The sequence below is a fragment of the Protomyctophum parallelum genome, assembly GCF_964188405.1.
Source record: "Protomyctophum parallelum genome assembly, chromosome: 10".
Classification (NCBI taxonomy): domain Eukaryota; kingdom Metazoa; phylum Chordata; class Actinopteri; order Myctophiformes; family Myctophidae; genus Protomyctophum; species Protomyctophum parallelum.
Window position 1 is genome coordinate 1,586,055 of NC_139704.1, and position 18,204 is coordinate 1,604,258.

General features: G+C 43.6%; 1 protein-coding gene across 1 annotated transcript in view; it reads left to right on the plus strand.

The window, feature by feature from the left end:
• The window catches only part of LOC310865361 (uncharacterized protein), a 36,373-nt gene extending 18,169 nt beyond the window's left edge, over positions 1 to 18,204 (plus strand). The window contains exons 21-27 of the mRNA XM_083774450.1: positions 778 to 2,843; positions 3,235 to 3,454; positions 4,668 to 5,009; positions 6,589 to 6,802; positions 9,189 to 9,443; positions 9,658 to 9,781; positions 17,158 to 18,204. Of these exons, the coding sequence (XP_083630576.1) occupies positions 778 to 2,843; positions 3,235 to 3,454; positions 4,668 to 5,009; positions 6,589 to 6,802; positions 9,189 to 9,443; positions 9,658 to 9,781; positions 17,158 to 17,744 (3,808 nt within the window). The 3' untranslated portion in view covers positions 17,745 to 18,204. The remainder of the gene's footprint in view (positions 1 to 777; positions 2,844 to 3,234; positions 3,455 to 4,667; positions 5,010 to 6,588; positions 6,803 to 9,188; positions 9,444 to 9,657; positions 9,782 to 17,157) is intronic.

An 18,204-nucleotide genomic window follows, 5' to 3' on the forward strand; every position in this document is an offset into this window, starting at 1 on the left:
ACCCATTCACACACCGATGGCGGCGGAAACCATGCAAGGCACCAACCAGCACATCAGGAGCAATTAGGGTTTCAGAGTCTTGCTCAAGGACACTTCGACACCAACTCTGGGGGAGCCCGGGTTCGAACTGGCAACCTTGCGGTTAACATCCAGACACTCTACCACTGAACCACCGCCGCCCCATTTATATGTATTGCTGTACAATACATCAAAAGCTCTTTACTTCTGTCTTTAACCAACAACTATTATATTGTCGCTGTCGGGCGGAAATGTCCAGAAAGTCATAGACGGATGTAAGCAGTTTCAACCTGCCGTCGCTATTTTGCACATTATGCGAAAATTGCATACTGTTTTGAAAATAGCTATACAACAAGTAAGATGCGCAAACGCGGGAAGCGAACGCAGCTCGTAAATGGCAATAACAACAATTAGAATAAATGACATACTTTTTTAAGGTTTTATTTTTAAAGTTCTCTTTTTTGTGTTTTTTAAGATTTTATTTTTAAGTTAAGTTTTTTGAAGTTAAGTGTTTTTAAAGTTTTTTTTTTAAGTTGTTTTTTTGTTTTTTTAAGATTTTATTTTTAAGTTAAGTGTTTTTAAAGTTTTTTTAAGATAAGTTTTTTCTTTTTCATTTTAAGTTAAGTTTTTTCTTTTTCATTTTAAGTTAAGTTTTTTTTTAAGTGCATTGATCTCATTTTTTTTTAAATTAATAAAGAAAAACAAAGTGAAATAGGGAACCAATTAATAAACTTGCGGTTGTTTGTTTCAATTCTGCAGTAAGGACAAACCACAGAGTGACAAGCTGAAGGCAGTAGTTAAAAACCTGCGGGCACAGGACAGCAAAACGAACGTCCCTGGACACAACCGGGCCTACAGGGGCCGCAGCAAGAGTCCGCCCAGGGACAAGTTTGGACGTTACGTGTATGGTATGGAGAAGAGGCGCAGCCCCAGCCCCGACAGGAACAACAGGTGGTACCAAGACAAGGACGGCGCGAGGTACAAGAGCAGAGAGAGCAGAGAGGCCAGAGCAGACAGGGACAGGTCTCACCGGAGGACCAGGAGTCGTAGCCGGAGCCGTAGCCGGAGTCACGGGAGGACCAGGAGCCGTAGCAGGAGCGGTAGCAGGAGTCGCGGTGGTAGGAGGAGCCGCAGCAGGAGTCGCAGCCGAAGCCGGAGTCGGAGCAAGGAGCGAAGCAAGGCCCGGGCCGACAAGGAGAAAAGACGCAACAGCAGCCCCGAGCGAGAGCCGAGCAAGAAGAGGCCCCGGGAGGAGCCGAGGCGGGCTAGTATGGTGGAGGATGAGCTGGCCAGGAAGAAGAGAGAACTGGACGAGCTGAACCAGATGATCGCCTACAAGAAGGCCTTGGTGGAGCCAGTAGACCCAAGCCGGGGCACCTGCATCGACTACGGCCACGGGCGGCTGCCTGTGCCGGTTACTGAATACAAGCCGCCTCGGTCTATTCTCAAGAAACGACCCGACAGTCCCGATTATGGCCGGTACCCCCCATCCACAATGGACCCTAGAAGACCCTACGATGAGCGGGACAGGCCCAATTATAACGATCCATATGGCGGGCCCTATCGGGAACGGGAACGTCCGCACGACGATCCCTATGGTGACCGCTACAGAGAGCGCCCCTACGGCGAACGTCCCTTTGACACCCGCTACTATGACGATCGTCCCTATAATGACGACCGTCCTTATGCCGAGCGCCCCTACAATGACCGCCCCTACGCCAGCGGCCCCGGCCCGGCCCCCAGCGGCCCAGGCCCAGCCCCCGGCCCCGTTCCTCCCCCTTACACCGATCGGTACGATGTTTACGACGACCCCTACGAAGACAGGCATTACGATCGGCCGTACGGGGATCAACCAAAGTATGCCAGTCAGTATGACCCACCTCCGTCGGAGCGGCACCAAGATCCCTCACAGCCTCCTCCTCAGCATGCTCTTCCTCCTCAACCTACTCAGTCTTCTGTCGCCGCCTCCTATCCTGCTGAACCTCCTTCCAGCACCTCCTACACTAATGCTCCTTCCAATAGCTCCTACCCAAATGCTCCTTCCAACAGCTCCTACACTCAGGCTCCCTCCAGCACCTCCTACACCAATGCCCCCTCCAGCTCCTACACCAATGCCCCCTCCAGCACCACCTACACCAATGCCCCCTCCAGCACCTCCTACACCAATGCCCCCTCCAGCACCTCCTACACCAATGCCCCCTCCAGCACCACCTACACCAATGCTCCCTCCAGCACCTCCTACACCAATGCTCCCTCCAGCACCTCTTACACCAATGCTCCCTCCAGCTCCTACCCCGATGCTCCCTCCAGCACCTCTTACACCAATGCCCCCTCGAGCACCACCTACAACAATGCCCCCTCCAGCACCTACACCAATGCTCCCTCCAGCACCTCCTACACCAATGCCCCCTCCAGCACCTCCTACACCAATGCTCCTTCCAGCACGTCCTACACCCATGCTTCCTCCAGTAGTTCCTACACCCAGAGCTCCTACACCCATGCCGCCGCGCCTCACTTGCACCAGCAGTCCCCCCCCTTTAGGCCGCCTTCTCCCGAAGAACCTCCGCCTAGAAGCCCCTCCCCGAGACGTCCCAACAACAACCCCAATCCCTTTCAGATGAACTCCGATCGTCGGTCGTCGTCTGTCGGTCAGACGGCGCCGGAGTCCTACGATCCGCCGAGTCCCACGATCCCCGACGACGGCCTGTTGCCCCACGAGCGAGCCGTCCAGGACGGCAGCGGCTTCTCTCGACTCTTCTCGCAAGATCACTCTAACAGCAACACGCCATCCCGCGACGGGGACAGGAGGAGGCCATTAAGCCCCAGTAGGCCTTTCACAGTTATTACATAATCGTCGAATTGCAATTATTTTAGATAATCGCAATTATTTTGTCAATCGTTTCAATGTTGAAAGATCTTCATGCATAAAAATAAATATCTGAAAGAGCTGATCTACAAGCTTACAATGCGTCACGACACGTAAGCTTGTAGATCAGCTAATTCCGTATTTTGTTTATTTAAGTATATTTATATTGAATGTCAGACTCAGTAATGTCTTTGTATATTTCAGTTTTTCAATTTGTCATATCTGCCCTGTACATTTTTGGATATCCAGGAATGTATTCTTCATATGTTCCAACGTCCAATGCCACAAACACAATTTAAATTAATTTGTGTGAAAATTAATCGTCAACTTAAATGTTGTAATCGTGACAGCCCGGAGCCCCAGGAGGTTCTCCTTAGAGCGGGCCGGCAGCCAGGAAGCTAAGACGGAGGAGCCTTACGACAAGATCCAGTCTCTCCTCAGGAGCATCGGGCTGAAACTGTCCACCGGGGACGTCTCCAAGCTGGCCAGCAAAGCCCAGGAGAAACACCACGCCAAGAGTGACCGCTCGTCTGTGTCGTCCGAACGGGAGCTGAGACATTCATCTCTTGGGTAAGTAAGCCAGTCACAAATCAATAGGCTGTGTCCATGCACACAGAATAACCCTTTCTACTTCCTTCACTGATGGTGCTACCGATGCTAATGAAGGCTGTTCCGTTCTGGTCAAACGGAGTCGGGGTGCTGCTATTGTGCTCACTGAAAACACTCTGCTACACCAGTGGGTCTCAAAGTGACCTTGAGTGGGTTCCAAAATGGCTAGTCTGGCTCTGGCCAGACACATAATGTGGATTCACTGACCTCCCCGCTATTATTCGGCCCATTGGCAGAAAGCTGGAGAAGTCATAAAATGATCGGGGTCAACCAGTGACTGCGTTTCAGCTGATGTGAAAAGCAGCCTCTGATTAGTCCACGTGTATATGGTGACGTAACATACATGCTGCGGTACTTTCAAAACAATAATGAATAATAACAATGAAGGAAGTAGGGAAGGGGCCCGGAAGTATGAATAGTTATTCTTTGTGCATAGATCCTATTGTAATCATAAACGCCTGATAACATTCTGCGATAATTATTATTCCGATTCAGAGGACTACGATTCGATTATTTATCGAATACACATGAATCACGATGCATCTTGATTCCAATACATGATTTATTTCCCCCCTCACTGTGTGACTAATGAACAAAGTGATTTGTACAGTAATGATCCATAACGAAAACAAATACATTTTCTTCCATTATATTTTATTACACTACCAACAAACGCAAACATCAAGCAGCTTTTCTAACAAACATACAAAAAAATTCCATCAATTCCTGATCGTCCATGTCCGCATCGTGGTTGATCTATGACAGGGATGTCAAACTCAAATACACAGTGGGCCAAAATAAATAAATTGGTACAAGTCGAGGGCCGGACTGTGTTTCAACAGACAGGCCATTTTGGGGCAGAGGGGTAGGCTGCAGGGTAGCTGAATGTTGACCAAGTATATCACTATACTTTCACTGCTGATCAATAGTGAAGAGAAGATGCATGCTTGCGCTTGCGGGCCCTCGATACGTGACAATGCACTCGCAGTGCATTGTGGGACTTGTATAGTATTATGGTGGTCCGTGCGATATACCAGAGGGCCAGTTCTAATACTAATTAAATATCATCCCACGGGCCAAAGATAATTCATTCACGGGCCTGATTTGGCCCCCGGGCCTTGAGTTTGACATATATGATCTATGACATTATTTTCCCACCCCTAACGTGACACAGCCCTACCCTCGGGGACGAGCGGCGATCCAGCCGCTCCTCGGAGCGCTTCCACTCCCCGTCGCCCTCCGCGCACTCCCCGTCCCCTGGCCTGGAGCCGCTCGGCAGGGGCCAGCAGGGCATGTCGGAGTACGAGGGCTTCCTGGACCAACTGGAGATGGAGGCCTTCAAGAGAGCCAGGGAGATGCAGCGGAGCCTCGCCAGCTCCATGGGAGGAGGAGGAGGAGGCACGCCGGAGCGCCGCGCCACTCCTCACACTGCCAGCACCCCTCCTCCAGACCACAACCAGGGCCAGCCCATAGCCGCACACTACGGCTGGGCTTCCCACTACTCCTCTTCATCAAGGTTAGTCATAGTGTTTGACATTTTCTTCTTATTGTGGCCTTGAGTTAGCGAGCCCACAATTGCTATCGTACATCTTTATCCCACTCGGATCAGCCAACGCAGGGAAGCTGGAAGTACCTTCACTAAAAACGCCGGGACAGCGCTCCACACGTCCCAAACTCTTCTCCCTTCTGGCTCACCTAGACACAGCATCTGACACGAATTTTGACCTGATGGTCAAGATTCAGTTTATCCTGTGAGCAAGCAGGCAGGCTCTGTTAGCTCAATGGTAAAACCTGTCAGCACTTGCGCAGTAAACCGGTTTCAATTCCAGGGATAGAAGAGGAAAGTTACCATAATGCAGCTTTAACTGAATTTTTTTTGAGTATATGCAGCTTTTCATCACAACACGTGTCACATTTACCATTGACAATGAAAGGAGAATTTACGTCACATGTGTCTGAACAAATCATCTTTTTGTGGCAACACAAACATTATACAAACAGATCGTTTCGAGGAATCTGATTGGTTGAAACAGCTCCTAGCCATTCAGCAAAGGAACACCTAATCAAAACAACATTTTCAGCTGTGTTTTCTCCCAGACTCGGTGGCTAGACTAGATAGTTTCTTGGGACATTTGTGGTCGTAGTGACTACATCAGTCATTAAAAAAAATATCATTTTTTATCATTATCTTAGTTTTAAGGGTAACTGTTGCATAATTGCAATATTACACGCCAGTGTAACACGCCGGGTTACACTGAACCCTACATTGTCTCCAATGAGTTGGTCGGTGTGAGCTCGCCACCATTGGTGTGTGAATGTGGGAAGTGAGGACGCTGGCGTCGACTGTTCGCCGCTTCACCTCCCAATGTATGAATGAATTAACCATTGTAAAGCGCACTTGGAAATAGGCTTTGGCAATATATCGATCTTACCGTTTATCGCGATATTTAAAATCAATATCGGTAATATCGTGGAGTATATAAATAATATCGAATACCGATAATACCCAATATCGTAATTTTACCGTCATGTAAATATGGATTTTCCTTTAAATAAACATCTACATTACTGTATGTGTGTGTCTGTGAGATGAATTTACAAGTATTCCATTTTAAACAACTATAATTTGCCTAATAACTTAGTGTCCATGCATTGACTGCATGGCACTGACGCTGAATTACGGCGACGAGGCGACAGCAGCATTGTCGGACCGCCTCCGCCCAGGAAAGCAAACAAAACATGGCGCCGGTCCTAGTCCTAGCAAGTTGGTTCGTAAAAAAACATCTGGAAATACTGCAGTTTGGCAGCATTTCGGGTTCCAGCCAAATTAAAAAGGCTGATAATCGATAAAACCGATCAATCGCGATATTATTCACGTTATCAATACCGATATCAAAAAATCAATATCGCCCAAGCCTACTTGGAAAAGCGCTATAAAAATGCAATTAATTTTGTATGTTATGTATATATAACATAAATTCAGTTGTCATCTTACATTTCATATATCTTGTATATATAATATATGATTGATAAGAGCGCCCCTCACTTCATACGGGTGTGATTTTTAGTTAACTATGCCCTTGTTCTCTGCACAGCAACAACGCCAACGTGGCTGCTGCTACGACCTCGCCTCCTGCCGGCCAGGCGACCCCGCGGTTTGTGACTCCCCCCGGTCCCCCTCCAGGACCCCCTCCGAGGCGAACCACTCCCGGGGCTACTCGTTTCGCTTCCCCGCCGCCCTCCTCCTCCGATGTAAACCTTCCCTTTTTAGGGCAGCCCGAGAATGCCGAAACGACTCCACCGCCTCAGGTCAGTGTTCATTCCGTCCAATAAAACTAGGACAAATGTTGCGCCGACTGGCAGTTAAATGTTTTTTAACTGGCAAAAAACGACATAAAAACTATGGTATGATGGCAAAAAAACCTATGACTAGATATATTGATACTTGTGTCAACAAATAACAATTAGACAAAGGTTTTAGGGAGAGACTAGTAGTTCAGGGATCCAGTAGAACTAAAACGGGTCAATCCGAATTTCACACAAAGGTGAGCACACAAGTTATTTTACATTAAGTTTGAAATACAATGCAAGCTAAAGAAACCACCTGATTTGAGTGAATGATCCACTGTTGCTTTAATATCTTTGTAGCAAAAGGCCGATGCACACATTAAAAAGCTAGTGACAGGTGCATAGGGCAATAGAGCATATATTAACCCTCTTATGGCCCTTCACACTATTGACGTAATTAATAAAAAAAATCCCTCATTACCCTTGACGTAATTGTTTTATTCCCTATAATCGGGGGCTTAATGTAGCAACTTTTGGCTAGTTTGGCTAACGGCCTAAAACCGTCCGAAATCCTTGCGTGCACGCTCTCGCACGCACGCGCGCAGTCTTTTTGTGCATAGCTGTGTAATATGCATATCAGGCTTGATTAGATTTGACTTAGATATTAAAATAAACGATGATCGCATAGCATCGGAGACAGATCACTGTGTAACACAGTTCAGAAAGCTAGCGGATGTTGTGATCCGTTTAACCGGAAATGACATCGCCAGATTCGCTCTATTCAGTCAAAATCGGCATAATGGTGAAGTTACCGCCACCATCAGGACTCGGTGTCTAATACTATAGTTCTTGCCCCGTGAAAATTAGACATAGTGTGAACCGGTATATCACAGATTTTTCTATTGGCATTAAAATTATAAATTCATTCATAATTAGTATCTTTGAAAAACAAAGCACACTTTCAGACACTTGCCACTTGTTTGGCAAGTGTCTGAAATATCTAATAATATCTTTATGAAAAATAAATTGAATAACAAGCTGAATGAGTGTAAAGTTTCATTGTCCTCAATTGAAACAAAAAAGAAAAAAATCACTTTTTGAGAATCCTTTAAAACAAGGCATTATACTTTAACCGTTTCCGTCCGTAGGACGGCTCCACACGTCCTAGGGAACCCAATCGAGTTCATAGTAGCGCGCCCTCAATGATATCAGGCGAGAGAAGAATATTCTGAATTCTTTCCTTTTTTTTTTTTGACTGAGACTCTCAGGCACCCGTAGCTTCGACCTGCCTTCATATTAGTTTACCGTTCGATTAGCTGTTAGCGCGGCAGAAAGAATGCCTCGTCTCTCCTAATCCAGGGCGCTCTCCGTGGTTTTGATCTGATGGATATACTACGCGCTTCATTTCTGACTTCAACATGCCTCTCGTTCAAAATATGAATGCTTTGGAGCTTCTAGCGATATAATAGACTCGAGACCAAGGTAAGCTAACAAAATATTTCTCCGGTTTTCTTCCGGATTGTTTCCGGGGGGGGGGGTTGGGAACCGCTGCTATATGTTATTATACCTTTCAATCCTGGATCTGCCGCATTAGTTGTTGCTATGTTAGTCCAGTAATAATGTAATCTGACCTCAATCTAATTGCAAAAAAAACAAACTCAGCTGATTTTGCATCTTCAACATATCCTGAATAACATAAAAAAGGTTGCATGGAATTGTCTGAAAATGGCCTGTACAGTATAGCCACCATTGACATCCTATTATAAGGCAATATTTTCAAAATGTGCTTATGCTTTAAGTAGCATTCTGACATGTCAAACTAGAGGGTTTTCATGATGCTGAATCTATTCCAACCATTCGTTTTGCACAAAAACACTCATTGGGCTAAATCTGGCCATATCAACTTGCCCAAATGTGCTGACATCATCACATCCAACACTTTCCCCTCAGACAATTCCAGGCAACTTCTTTTCTGTTATTCAGGATATATTGAAGATGCTAAATCAGCTGTTTGGTTTTTTTGCAATTCGTTTGAGGTTGATCCTGTATTTTCCATAGATTTCCTGTACTATGTAGCAACATATATCTTTTGTTGACTGAATAAACTGTAGATGAAGTCCAGGGGTTCTCAACCCGGGGGTTGCGACCCCTCGGGGGTCCCCAGATTTTCTTTTTAAAGTGACTAAAGTTTACATGACACATGCATAAACTTTCCTCATCGATGTATCCGATTTCAGTATTTATGATGGCTGAAGCATTTCTGGGGGTCCCCAGCCAAAAAGGTTGAGAACAATCGATTACAATGTATGATTTCTTTTTTTAGGTAGCTAAACTGAATTATATTAAAAAAAGACTACGATGTAAAAACTAAACCAAAATTTGCTGTCAACAATGGACGCCGCCTCAGGTGTCACAGAAGTCTCCTAGTGAGCCCATGAGCAATCCGGCCATCGCCACGACCGTGGCTCGGTGTCTGAAAGTGATCGAGACGGTGAAGACTCTGGCCGAAGCGCCAGCCGCCGCAACGCCCGCCCCAACGCCCAAACAACCATTTACCAAATCGGTTCGGTTCAGCGGGTGTCCACTGAACTGGACTGAACCGGCCTCCCGTTCCGACGGGAAGGACCACCCTGACGACGTCCAGACCAAACAGAAAGAAAAGGTAACTAGATTCAATTTATTTTCTTTTTTTTTAGTAGCTTCAGTGAATGAATGTGTGTGAATGGGTCAATGTGCACTTGGATAAAAGGCGCTGTATAAATGCACCATTTAGCATTTATAGAAATTCAAACATACATTCAGTACAGTACTTGAGTACTTTCCGCCAACGTGTAGACTGATGTGTGTGTGTGCGTGTGCGTGTGTGTGCGTTGCAGTTGGACCAGTACAACCAGCGCCAACTGGAACAGAAAGAGCAGCGCACCCAGAAAAGGGCTTTTCGCATAGAAACATACAGACAAGGCAAGAAAGTACCAGCGGAGGACAACGCTGCCCAAACAGGTATCAAAACATACTGAAATACAGCAGTTTAAATCTGTGAACCGTCTAGCAAGAAAATGTCATTAAGAAATAGGAAATGTTCATAGGAGGATTTGGGGCGTCAAGGGTTCAGTCATAGCTGGGATTTATGCCAGTGTTTGCCAAACAGTGGGTTGAGTAAATACCTATTTTTCTGCTTCCTACATTTTGCTTTGAATTATTATTGACAATCGAAAGATTGTCAAACAATCATAATGTCCCATGAATTAAATAATAATAATCAAACACTTTTCAAAAATAATCTCATAAATGAATAAAAAAAAGATCTAAGAAATGAAGTACAGTGAAAATGGCAGATCTACAACCACAGAATGTGAGTGAGGAGACCCAAACTACAGAATTTACACTAGTTTGGGTCCTGGGAAGCCACGGCATTACTCTTTTGGGTCTCGAGCCAACAAGATTGGGAAGCACTGATTTAGGATGCCAATTAAATACAGAGTTAGAATTAAAGACAAGGTGTTGCGCAGCCATGTAGACAAGGGTTTCTCAAAGTGGGTGCCGAGACACAAGTCCAGGGGTGTCTCAGAATAGTTATATTTGGAATTTATCAATATCACTTCAGTTTAACCACTTAGACTCTATATACTGAGTAAAACCGACTTGAGTTGCACTTTCCTTGGTGCGTTCTTTTTCAATCTACAGTAAATCTCTTCTCACAACTCACAACGCATCACGTTATGACGCGTTGTGAGCTTGTAGATCTGCTATTTTTGGTGCAGGAGTTATTTTCAATCTGTCCTGAGTTTTCCTACTGATATTCTGTATCTAAGGGAGAAGTATTTACATATTCATGTACCATAATATGACATAAATGTGGTTTTCAAACTTTGTGACCACGTCACACAATGAATAGGCAAGCGCACAGTGTGTTGTGTGAGGTCACGAAATCGCAAGGCAAACCTGGACCATGTCTCACGGCACAACTATTTGGGAACCACTAGTTTAAACATTACATTTCAACTGAAAATTTTTATATAGTAAAACATGAAAGAATTATCCTTTAGAATCTTACATCAGCTGCTGTGGCCTAACGGTAGTCATGTGAAGGAGTTTGCGTCTTAGAGTATATATATTTATAGAGAAGGCACCCAGAGGAAATCTTGAGGCGAAATGGACATAGTGGCCGAATGAAGGTATTGCAGCCTGGCCCCAAACACATGAACGCGCTGTCCATTGACTATCATTGTACACGTTCACGACGGACGACGCTCGTGCGCGTTCAACGGCAGCGCGTTCATGTGTTTGGGGCCACTCACCATTGCAATCCGTCCCAGAATGCACTCTGTTTCTACCCGGAAGGAGGAGTGAATCCGCCTCATGCGCTTTTGAGCAACTCAATGCAAGTGGATGGGAGGAGAACTCGGGTGTCTTCTCTATAGATATATATACTCTATGGTTTGCGTGGGTGGTATCATGACATAACTCATCAAACCGTTTGTTTTTGTTTTTTTTACTGAAGAGGCTGAGGATTTAATTATTATTTAATTATTAAGCCCAGTCCATTGATTGATTTATTGATTGATTGTTTTAAATTGCCATGCGATTTAAAATGCTATACAGGGAGTTAAAATCAGCCTAAATAAGTTGCATTAGCTAGGTTTCCACTGCAGGGTCAAATGGCGGCTCTTGGTTTAACTCTGTTATTGAACTGCAAAAAGGATGAATTGTTGGTGGAATTTATGATTAGAAAGCCACATTGGTCCCCACAGTGGAATCCAGGCTATTGACTTGGCCAGGCTAACAGCAGCTAGCGCTCAGTCATACAGAACAGTGCTTCAGAATGTGCCTTAGCCCAAGCAATAGAGGTCTATCTCATCTAAGAAGACAAGAAGCCTGCTGCCAGTGACTACACAGTACACAGTGTAACTTAACTTATTTTCTTGTTCATGCCAGGTAGTCTTTGAGTTTGATCAATTGATTGAATACTTGTATTAGACAGTATGTGGTACAGTCAGATATTAAGACTAAAAGGATAACACAAAAATGTCCCCCATGTATTCATAAACTCGATAGCAGCACCTCTGGTTTGCTCCATGGGGATGTTATGCAATGTATTCACTTTTCCCCAAGTAGTCAGACCTGTATAATTGTAATATTTAGCATTGTGTATGGTGTATTTGCAGCTTAGTTACTCTTATCGCTATTACAGCTAGCTTACAAATAACCGCTATTGCCATTGTATAGCTTTCAAACCAGAGCTGAGCCGTTAGATCTTTCCAACCATAGTTGAGTCAGAAGAATGCCTCCATGAAGAATGTTGTGCTAAATAAAGCTAGCGGTTTCCAGGAGCCCAGGCACTGAGAATGAAGGCCCGAGGCATTGCTCGCAGTAACATCTAGACGCCTACAGTCCTTTACGGTCACACCAAGATCACCATTTACTAGGTGGAGCGCCTGTAGTAACCTAGTTTCGATGTTGGGACAATAACGGGGCTTGGTGTGGACGCCTCCCTCCACAGACATTAGACCTACTTTACAACAACGGATTCTGATGTCCCAGAACCTCTCCTCTTCCACGTCCGGCATTCCGTCACTGACCTCTTCCACACTCGTCTTACGTTGCTTAATGAACAGGTTAATTTCACATAAGTCATACAAGATCGGAAAATGTTACAGTTTTCTTTTTTCTTTTTTAGCTATTGTGCAATAGTGTAGGCTGCAGCCAAAGGCTATGGCTATATGGGGTCCTTGGCAGCCCCTGGGTTATCGTTTCCATCGGTGTCTTTACCTGTAGTTAAGGCTGTCACGATTATGACATAATACTGTACTTATAATATAATTGTGATTAACAATTTAATTTAATGGCATTTCTGTTCGGCCTTGTTCGTAAACAAAAATTGCACAGGACGGATATGACAAATAACTGACATAATTTTATACTTGAAAATACATTGTGGAAATAGCTGATCTACAAGCTCAAAACATGTCTCATCAAAACACATTTTGACTTTTGAGCTTGTATGTCTTCTATTTCCAGTGTTAGAAAATGTTTGAATGTGTTCCGTATGGAAATGATTGACAATCTAATGTCATATAAATCCGATTAGACGATTATGTAACAATGGCGATGGGCCTACTTTATACCTGCTACAGCCGTAGAGCATAGAGCTTTCTATTAAGTATACAGCAGGGCATTGCTGAAAATGAGCACTTGTGCTCAGCTACTACCCTGGGTAAATAAAGTATAAGAAAAACAACAGTGTGTATCACATTGTTCATCACGTAGGTTAGGACCGATTGCACCACAATGGATCCAGTGTCCAATAGTCCATGACTGCCATTTCAAGTAGGATAAACCATAGATATAAAAACCTCAATCACCGCTGCAGTTCTTTGGAGAGACCTGTATCACTGCAGTTCTTTGGAGCGACCTGTATCACTGCAGTTAATTGGAGCGACCTGTATCGCAGGGAAGGCGGAAGAGCGTCAGAAGTGTGGTAGGCACGCTGCCAAGTCACTACTGGCCAATCGCAACGCGGCTTTTCCGGGACTTTCAATTACATTCAATTCAAAGGAGATGTAACGGCATGTGAAAACAAACGCTTACATTGCCAAAGCAAGTGACTCTGATTGGCCTACCGAACGTCCCCTTCTGTGACGCACGCAGAAGGTGTCTACCTTTCTGTCTATGGGAGAAACTCCTATATAGCTTGAGGAACCGTTCAATAGAGTTCAATGGACAAGGTGGCGCCATCTTGAGAGATTTTCAGCTCTTACTTTGAATCGGGTGACGTCACATTCTCTTTCTAAATTGGCTTTCACAGACATGGCTTACGATAGAAAAGAAATATTGTAGTTAACATTCATTGTTCCTTAGATGTTTAATAGAAATTAGTCTAGACAAAAGTTGGCATTAGTTTATTTTACAAAGAGTTTAAAGTTAATCCGTTTTAGAAATATTTAAGCTGCAATCAGTAAGTTTCATCTGCTAACTGGGATTTGAACGTGTTCCCTGTGCAAACTGCAACGTTTTTACTGTTTTGGGATTAAGCATCCTCGGTTTCTTGAAACGTGCTATACAAATCTAAGATTGTTATCATCATTGCTATTGTTACTGTTGAGCTATAATAGCAAGCATGTTGTTTTGATTTGAGCTCCATGCAGTACATGCTGTTAGCCAGTAGATGTCCTACCCAACCGTGGGATGTAAAGGTCTCAATAGAAGACCTGGGAGACCCTCCAACCCCCTTAGATATGTGATATTGTATTAACGTTCTCTACCACATTTTATTCACACACAAAGAAGTTATGGATTGCAGCTTTAAATTGCCAACTAAAATAAATGTAACCTCATTTTTCTTTGTGATAGTGATGTAATGCTCACTGCCACTATCATTCTGATATGTTTTTGTTAGAAACATCAAGCCTAGATTTAGTTATCTTTAGTAATGTATTTCATATTCGCTTAGCAAGATGACAAAATCTAAGCCATGTTCAAGAAAGCCATGTTAAGGCCTATTCCTGACTTGAATTCCCTGTTTTGTTCCCCGTTTGGCGAGGGAGAATGTACTCGATTGATTCATTTAATTGTGGGTAAGTCATTTTCTTTTAATGAGTATCTGCTGGAGGGACTGTCAGGCAGTGTTGCCAGATGTACGATAATTATCTTATTTGTACAATAATGTTACCCTCTGTATGCCGTGCGATCAATAATAGTGCCAAAATGTACGACAATTTCGCCATATCACAAAAAGTCCTGGATGCTGATTCGAGATCCGGTTTGGCTTTTCAAAATGCGTACTCACCCTAGATATGTACTTGAAAGCATAGAAAACACCGGTCGCGTCTTTACAGTCCAGATTCAGCCTTTTGTGTAAGATCCATGAAGTAGCCTACTTCCACGCAGCGTATGTGATGCATTTTTGTATCATAGCCAGGAGTCTCAAACAAGGTGGTTTCTTACACTAAATATGTATTGTTTTGGTGACTTTTCTTTTTTGGCCGTGTACGATAGTTTTCTTTCAAATACGATAATTGTAAGCCTCCGGTATGATAATTCAACATTTCACATCTGGCAACACTGCCTTTATATCACACTGTCAGAGCTGCTATGTGGACTTCACGTCTGCCATACAATTGCAATATCGGTGGTTTGCAAACCTTTAATTTCAAGGACCACCATAACTCAGAGTTACACACCTGCAAGGGTCCATTTGGAACCCCCTATAGGAATCGTTAAATGGAACCGCTAAGGAATCTGATCTTTAAGAGGGGTTATAAGGAGTCCTACAGTAAAGGATCCCAAACCTAGACACCAAGTGATATTATGAATAACTAATGATGCAGTTGTCTGGTTTTCAAGGACTTGGAATTAAGAACCACTGCATCTGAATTATACTGTAAGCCTTTGATCTTAGAAAATGATCTGGTTCGGCAGCCATTTTGATCTGCACTTATTGTGTAAGAGTAGCCGTTCATATACCTGTTGCCATGAAAAGAGACAGTTTATTGGAAGACCAAGAAGAGTAAAATAAAGCCTACTTTGGTGCTAGTTTGCATTGATAGACGGTATTTTGAGTATTTGAATAATTCACAAGGAATCCTCGAATCCCAACAAATACTTTCCCTGTGCAATACACCTCTACAGTCAGGGTGATATCGGACTTTTATATCGGAAGTTTATAATGTATTGAATGTTTTGTTTTTAAACGTCACATTAGCTAGGGATTATTCTACATTGCTGTATTCTCCTCAAAATGAAGTGAATTATATTTCATTCCAAACTTTGTTGTGTTCATAGAGTTTAAATATTGGACAATGTAAATTACCATGTATATATTGTATGTATAGGTACGTACCAGCGTGGAAGATTGTTATATGTAGCTAGTTTATAATGGAAATCATTGCTTTTGGTCCAAAAAGGATTTAAGGTCTGTATTCAATTTTGACTCTTTTTAATTTGTATTTAGGCATTTAGCAGCATTTATCCAGAGCAACGTAATACCATTTCATAGCATTTTCTAGATTGAGAACAGAAGTGTTTCTGCATGCTAACATAAATAAGTCAATGTTGGATAATACGTCCTGATGTTGCTCTGCATACTGCACTCATGCAGTAGATTTCCTGTTCACTGCAATCATGCAGTGAACAGGGGTTCCCATTTGACTACTTTCACTCATCGAGCCTCATCTGTACACAGTTCTCTGGTTCAGGTAACCCACGTTAACATTGGCTAGTTACTATATTATTACTGGATGGATAAGCAGCCTAGACGAGCTCCACTCTGTAGTCGGAAAATAAATGGAAAATAATGCATAAATAATCTGTTTTAAATTGTGGGCCATGGATTGCCCTGCTTGCTGGTGCTAATTTACCACCTGATTAAATAGTGATGTTGTATAATTACAACATAACAAGTTAACGTTGGCTTACAATTTTATTTTCGGGTATGAACTTTGAATTCCATTTTATTTCTCCACACTACATGTTGGACTCTGAATGTATTTCAGTTTAGTCAAAGTATAAAGGAGCGCACAGCCGTACAGGACCAGTTGAGAATATAATCATGTTTTCTTTCTTTTTTATTATTGAAATGAAATATTTGGATTTGAAATGTTATGTTCATTGCATCATGTTTAAACTGTGTAATTAATGCTATGGTTGACATGACATGGCATACTGTTAACAGCTAAGGGGATGTTTAAATGCATAACTTCAAATGTATAGCCTTATTTAACTGAGGAAGAAAAGCTTACAACGATCAAATTCTAACCTTAATTTGGAAATATGTCATCAGTAGTTTAAAGTTTTGTTGTCAGTGTTGGTGGGCAGATTGAAGAATTGATAATTGCATTTATATGGCCATACTGATTTGAAGTAAATGGCGATATTAGGCCTTGAAGATAAAGGTAGGTAATTTTGATATTCCCACTGTTCTATCGAGTACACAAACGTATAATTTGGGGCATGGTGTCAAAACGCGACGGGTAGACCCAGTTAAACCCAACTACATTTGAAATAAATATTATGCAATAATGTATAATAATGTATCGGCAGGACATTAGAATTGCTTATTAACCAGTAGTAGTGTGATTCATATTGAGACAACACATGTACAGCATATTTTACTTCCATTTAGTTACAACCAAGGTTCAGTAGATTGTAGAAAGAAACCTTTTCTGTCCTCTCCCCCAAGCTGATCTCTTTAGCTTTAACTGAAGTTCTCTACCAAACCATTGTTTTGTGTGTTCGTTGGTGTATTCATGCAATGGGTCCTGATCGCAAGGACACACAAGCGTCGGTTTTGCAGGTTGAAACCGGTTAAGAGCCACTGTTGTGGACAAAAAATGAGGAGCATTGTAACTCAGACGTTGTCCTCTCAACTTCTCCTCCAGGGCCCAAGAACGTGTGGATCTGCGGCCACTCGCTCGTGTACTGGGCAGAGTCCAGGGCCAAGTCCCCCGAGGTAGGTATGCAGCTGGGCATGAACCCCAACAACGTGTTGATCTCGTGGAAGGGCACGCAGGGCATGACTTGGCCCCAGCTCCTGCCCCTGCTCCACCAGCTAAAGGTGAAGTGGCCCAACCCTGATGTGCTGATCATCCACCTGGGGGGCAACGACATGAGCACTGACAGCCCCACAGACCTCCTGGCCTCGGTCAAGAAAGACCTGACCTCCATGAGGAGCATCTTCCCGCAGTGTCTGCTGGTGTGGTCCAACATCCTGCCCCGCAGGGTGTGGCGCCACTCGCCTGACGCCCACGACGTGGACCTGGTCAGGACCACGGTGAACCGCCGCATCCACAGCATCATCACCGAGCTGGGCGGCACCTCCCTGACGCACGACAACATCCGCTGCGGCACCAACACGGGACTGTACCGCGCGGACGGAGTGCACTTGTCGTCGAAGGGGATCGACACGTTCAACTTGAACCTGCAGGATTTCCTGGAGAAGTGGGAGATGGAGGTTAACAAGGGGTAGAGTTAAAGGTCTGTCTTAGACTTCACAATTAAGTGTCCTTTTTATTTTAATTTTAAAATGCTGTCAGATAGTCTACTCTCCGCTGTACTTTTCTTTACATAATTTTTAGACGTGAAAGGTTTAACAACAGACAAAGATGGAATGAGCTAGGTAAGGAAGATGTGTAGGTCTAATCCAGTTGGCTGGTGAGGTGTAGAAAATGGATTCTTCTTTTATGTGTGCATATATCTCTCATTTAGTTATTTTTGTTGTGATCGGTAGACTGTAATGAGCTGGTTTAATTTGTTGATGAGTAATGCCCCATAAATACAACATTTCAGTTCTATTAAAGTATTCCTGAATTGTCGGTCTTAGCTCATCATTCAGAGACATATGTAGTTCTGCAGTGAATCTCCATGATTTACTGTACTTAAATGTACTTAAAGTATGTGCTTCAATTTTGTCTCAATAAACTACATAT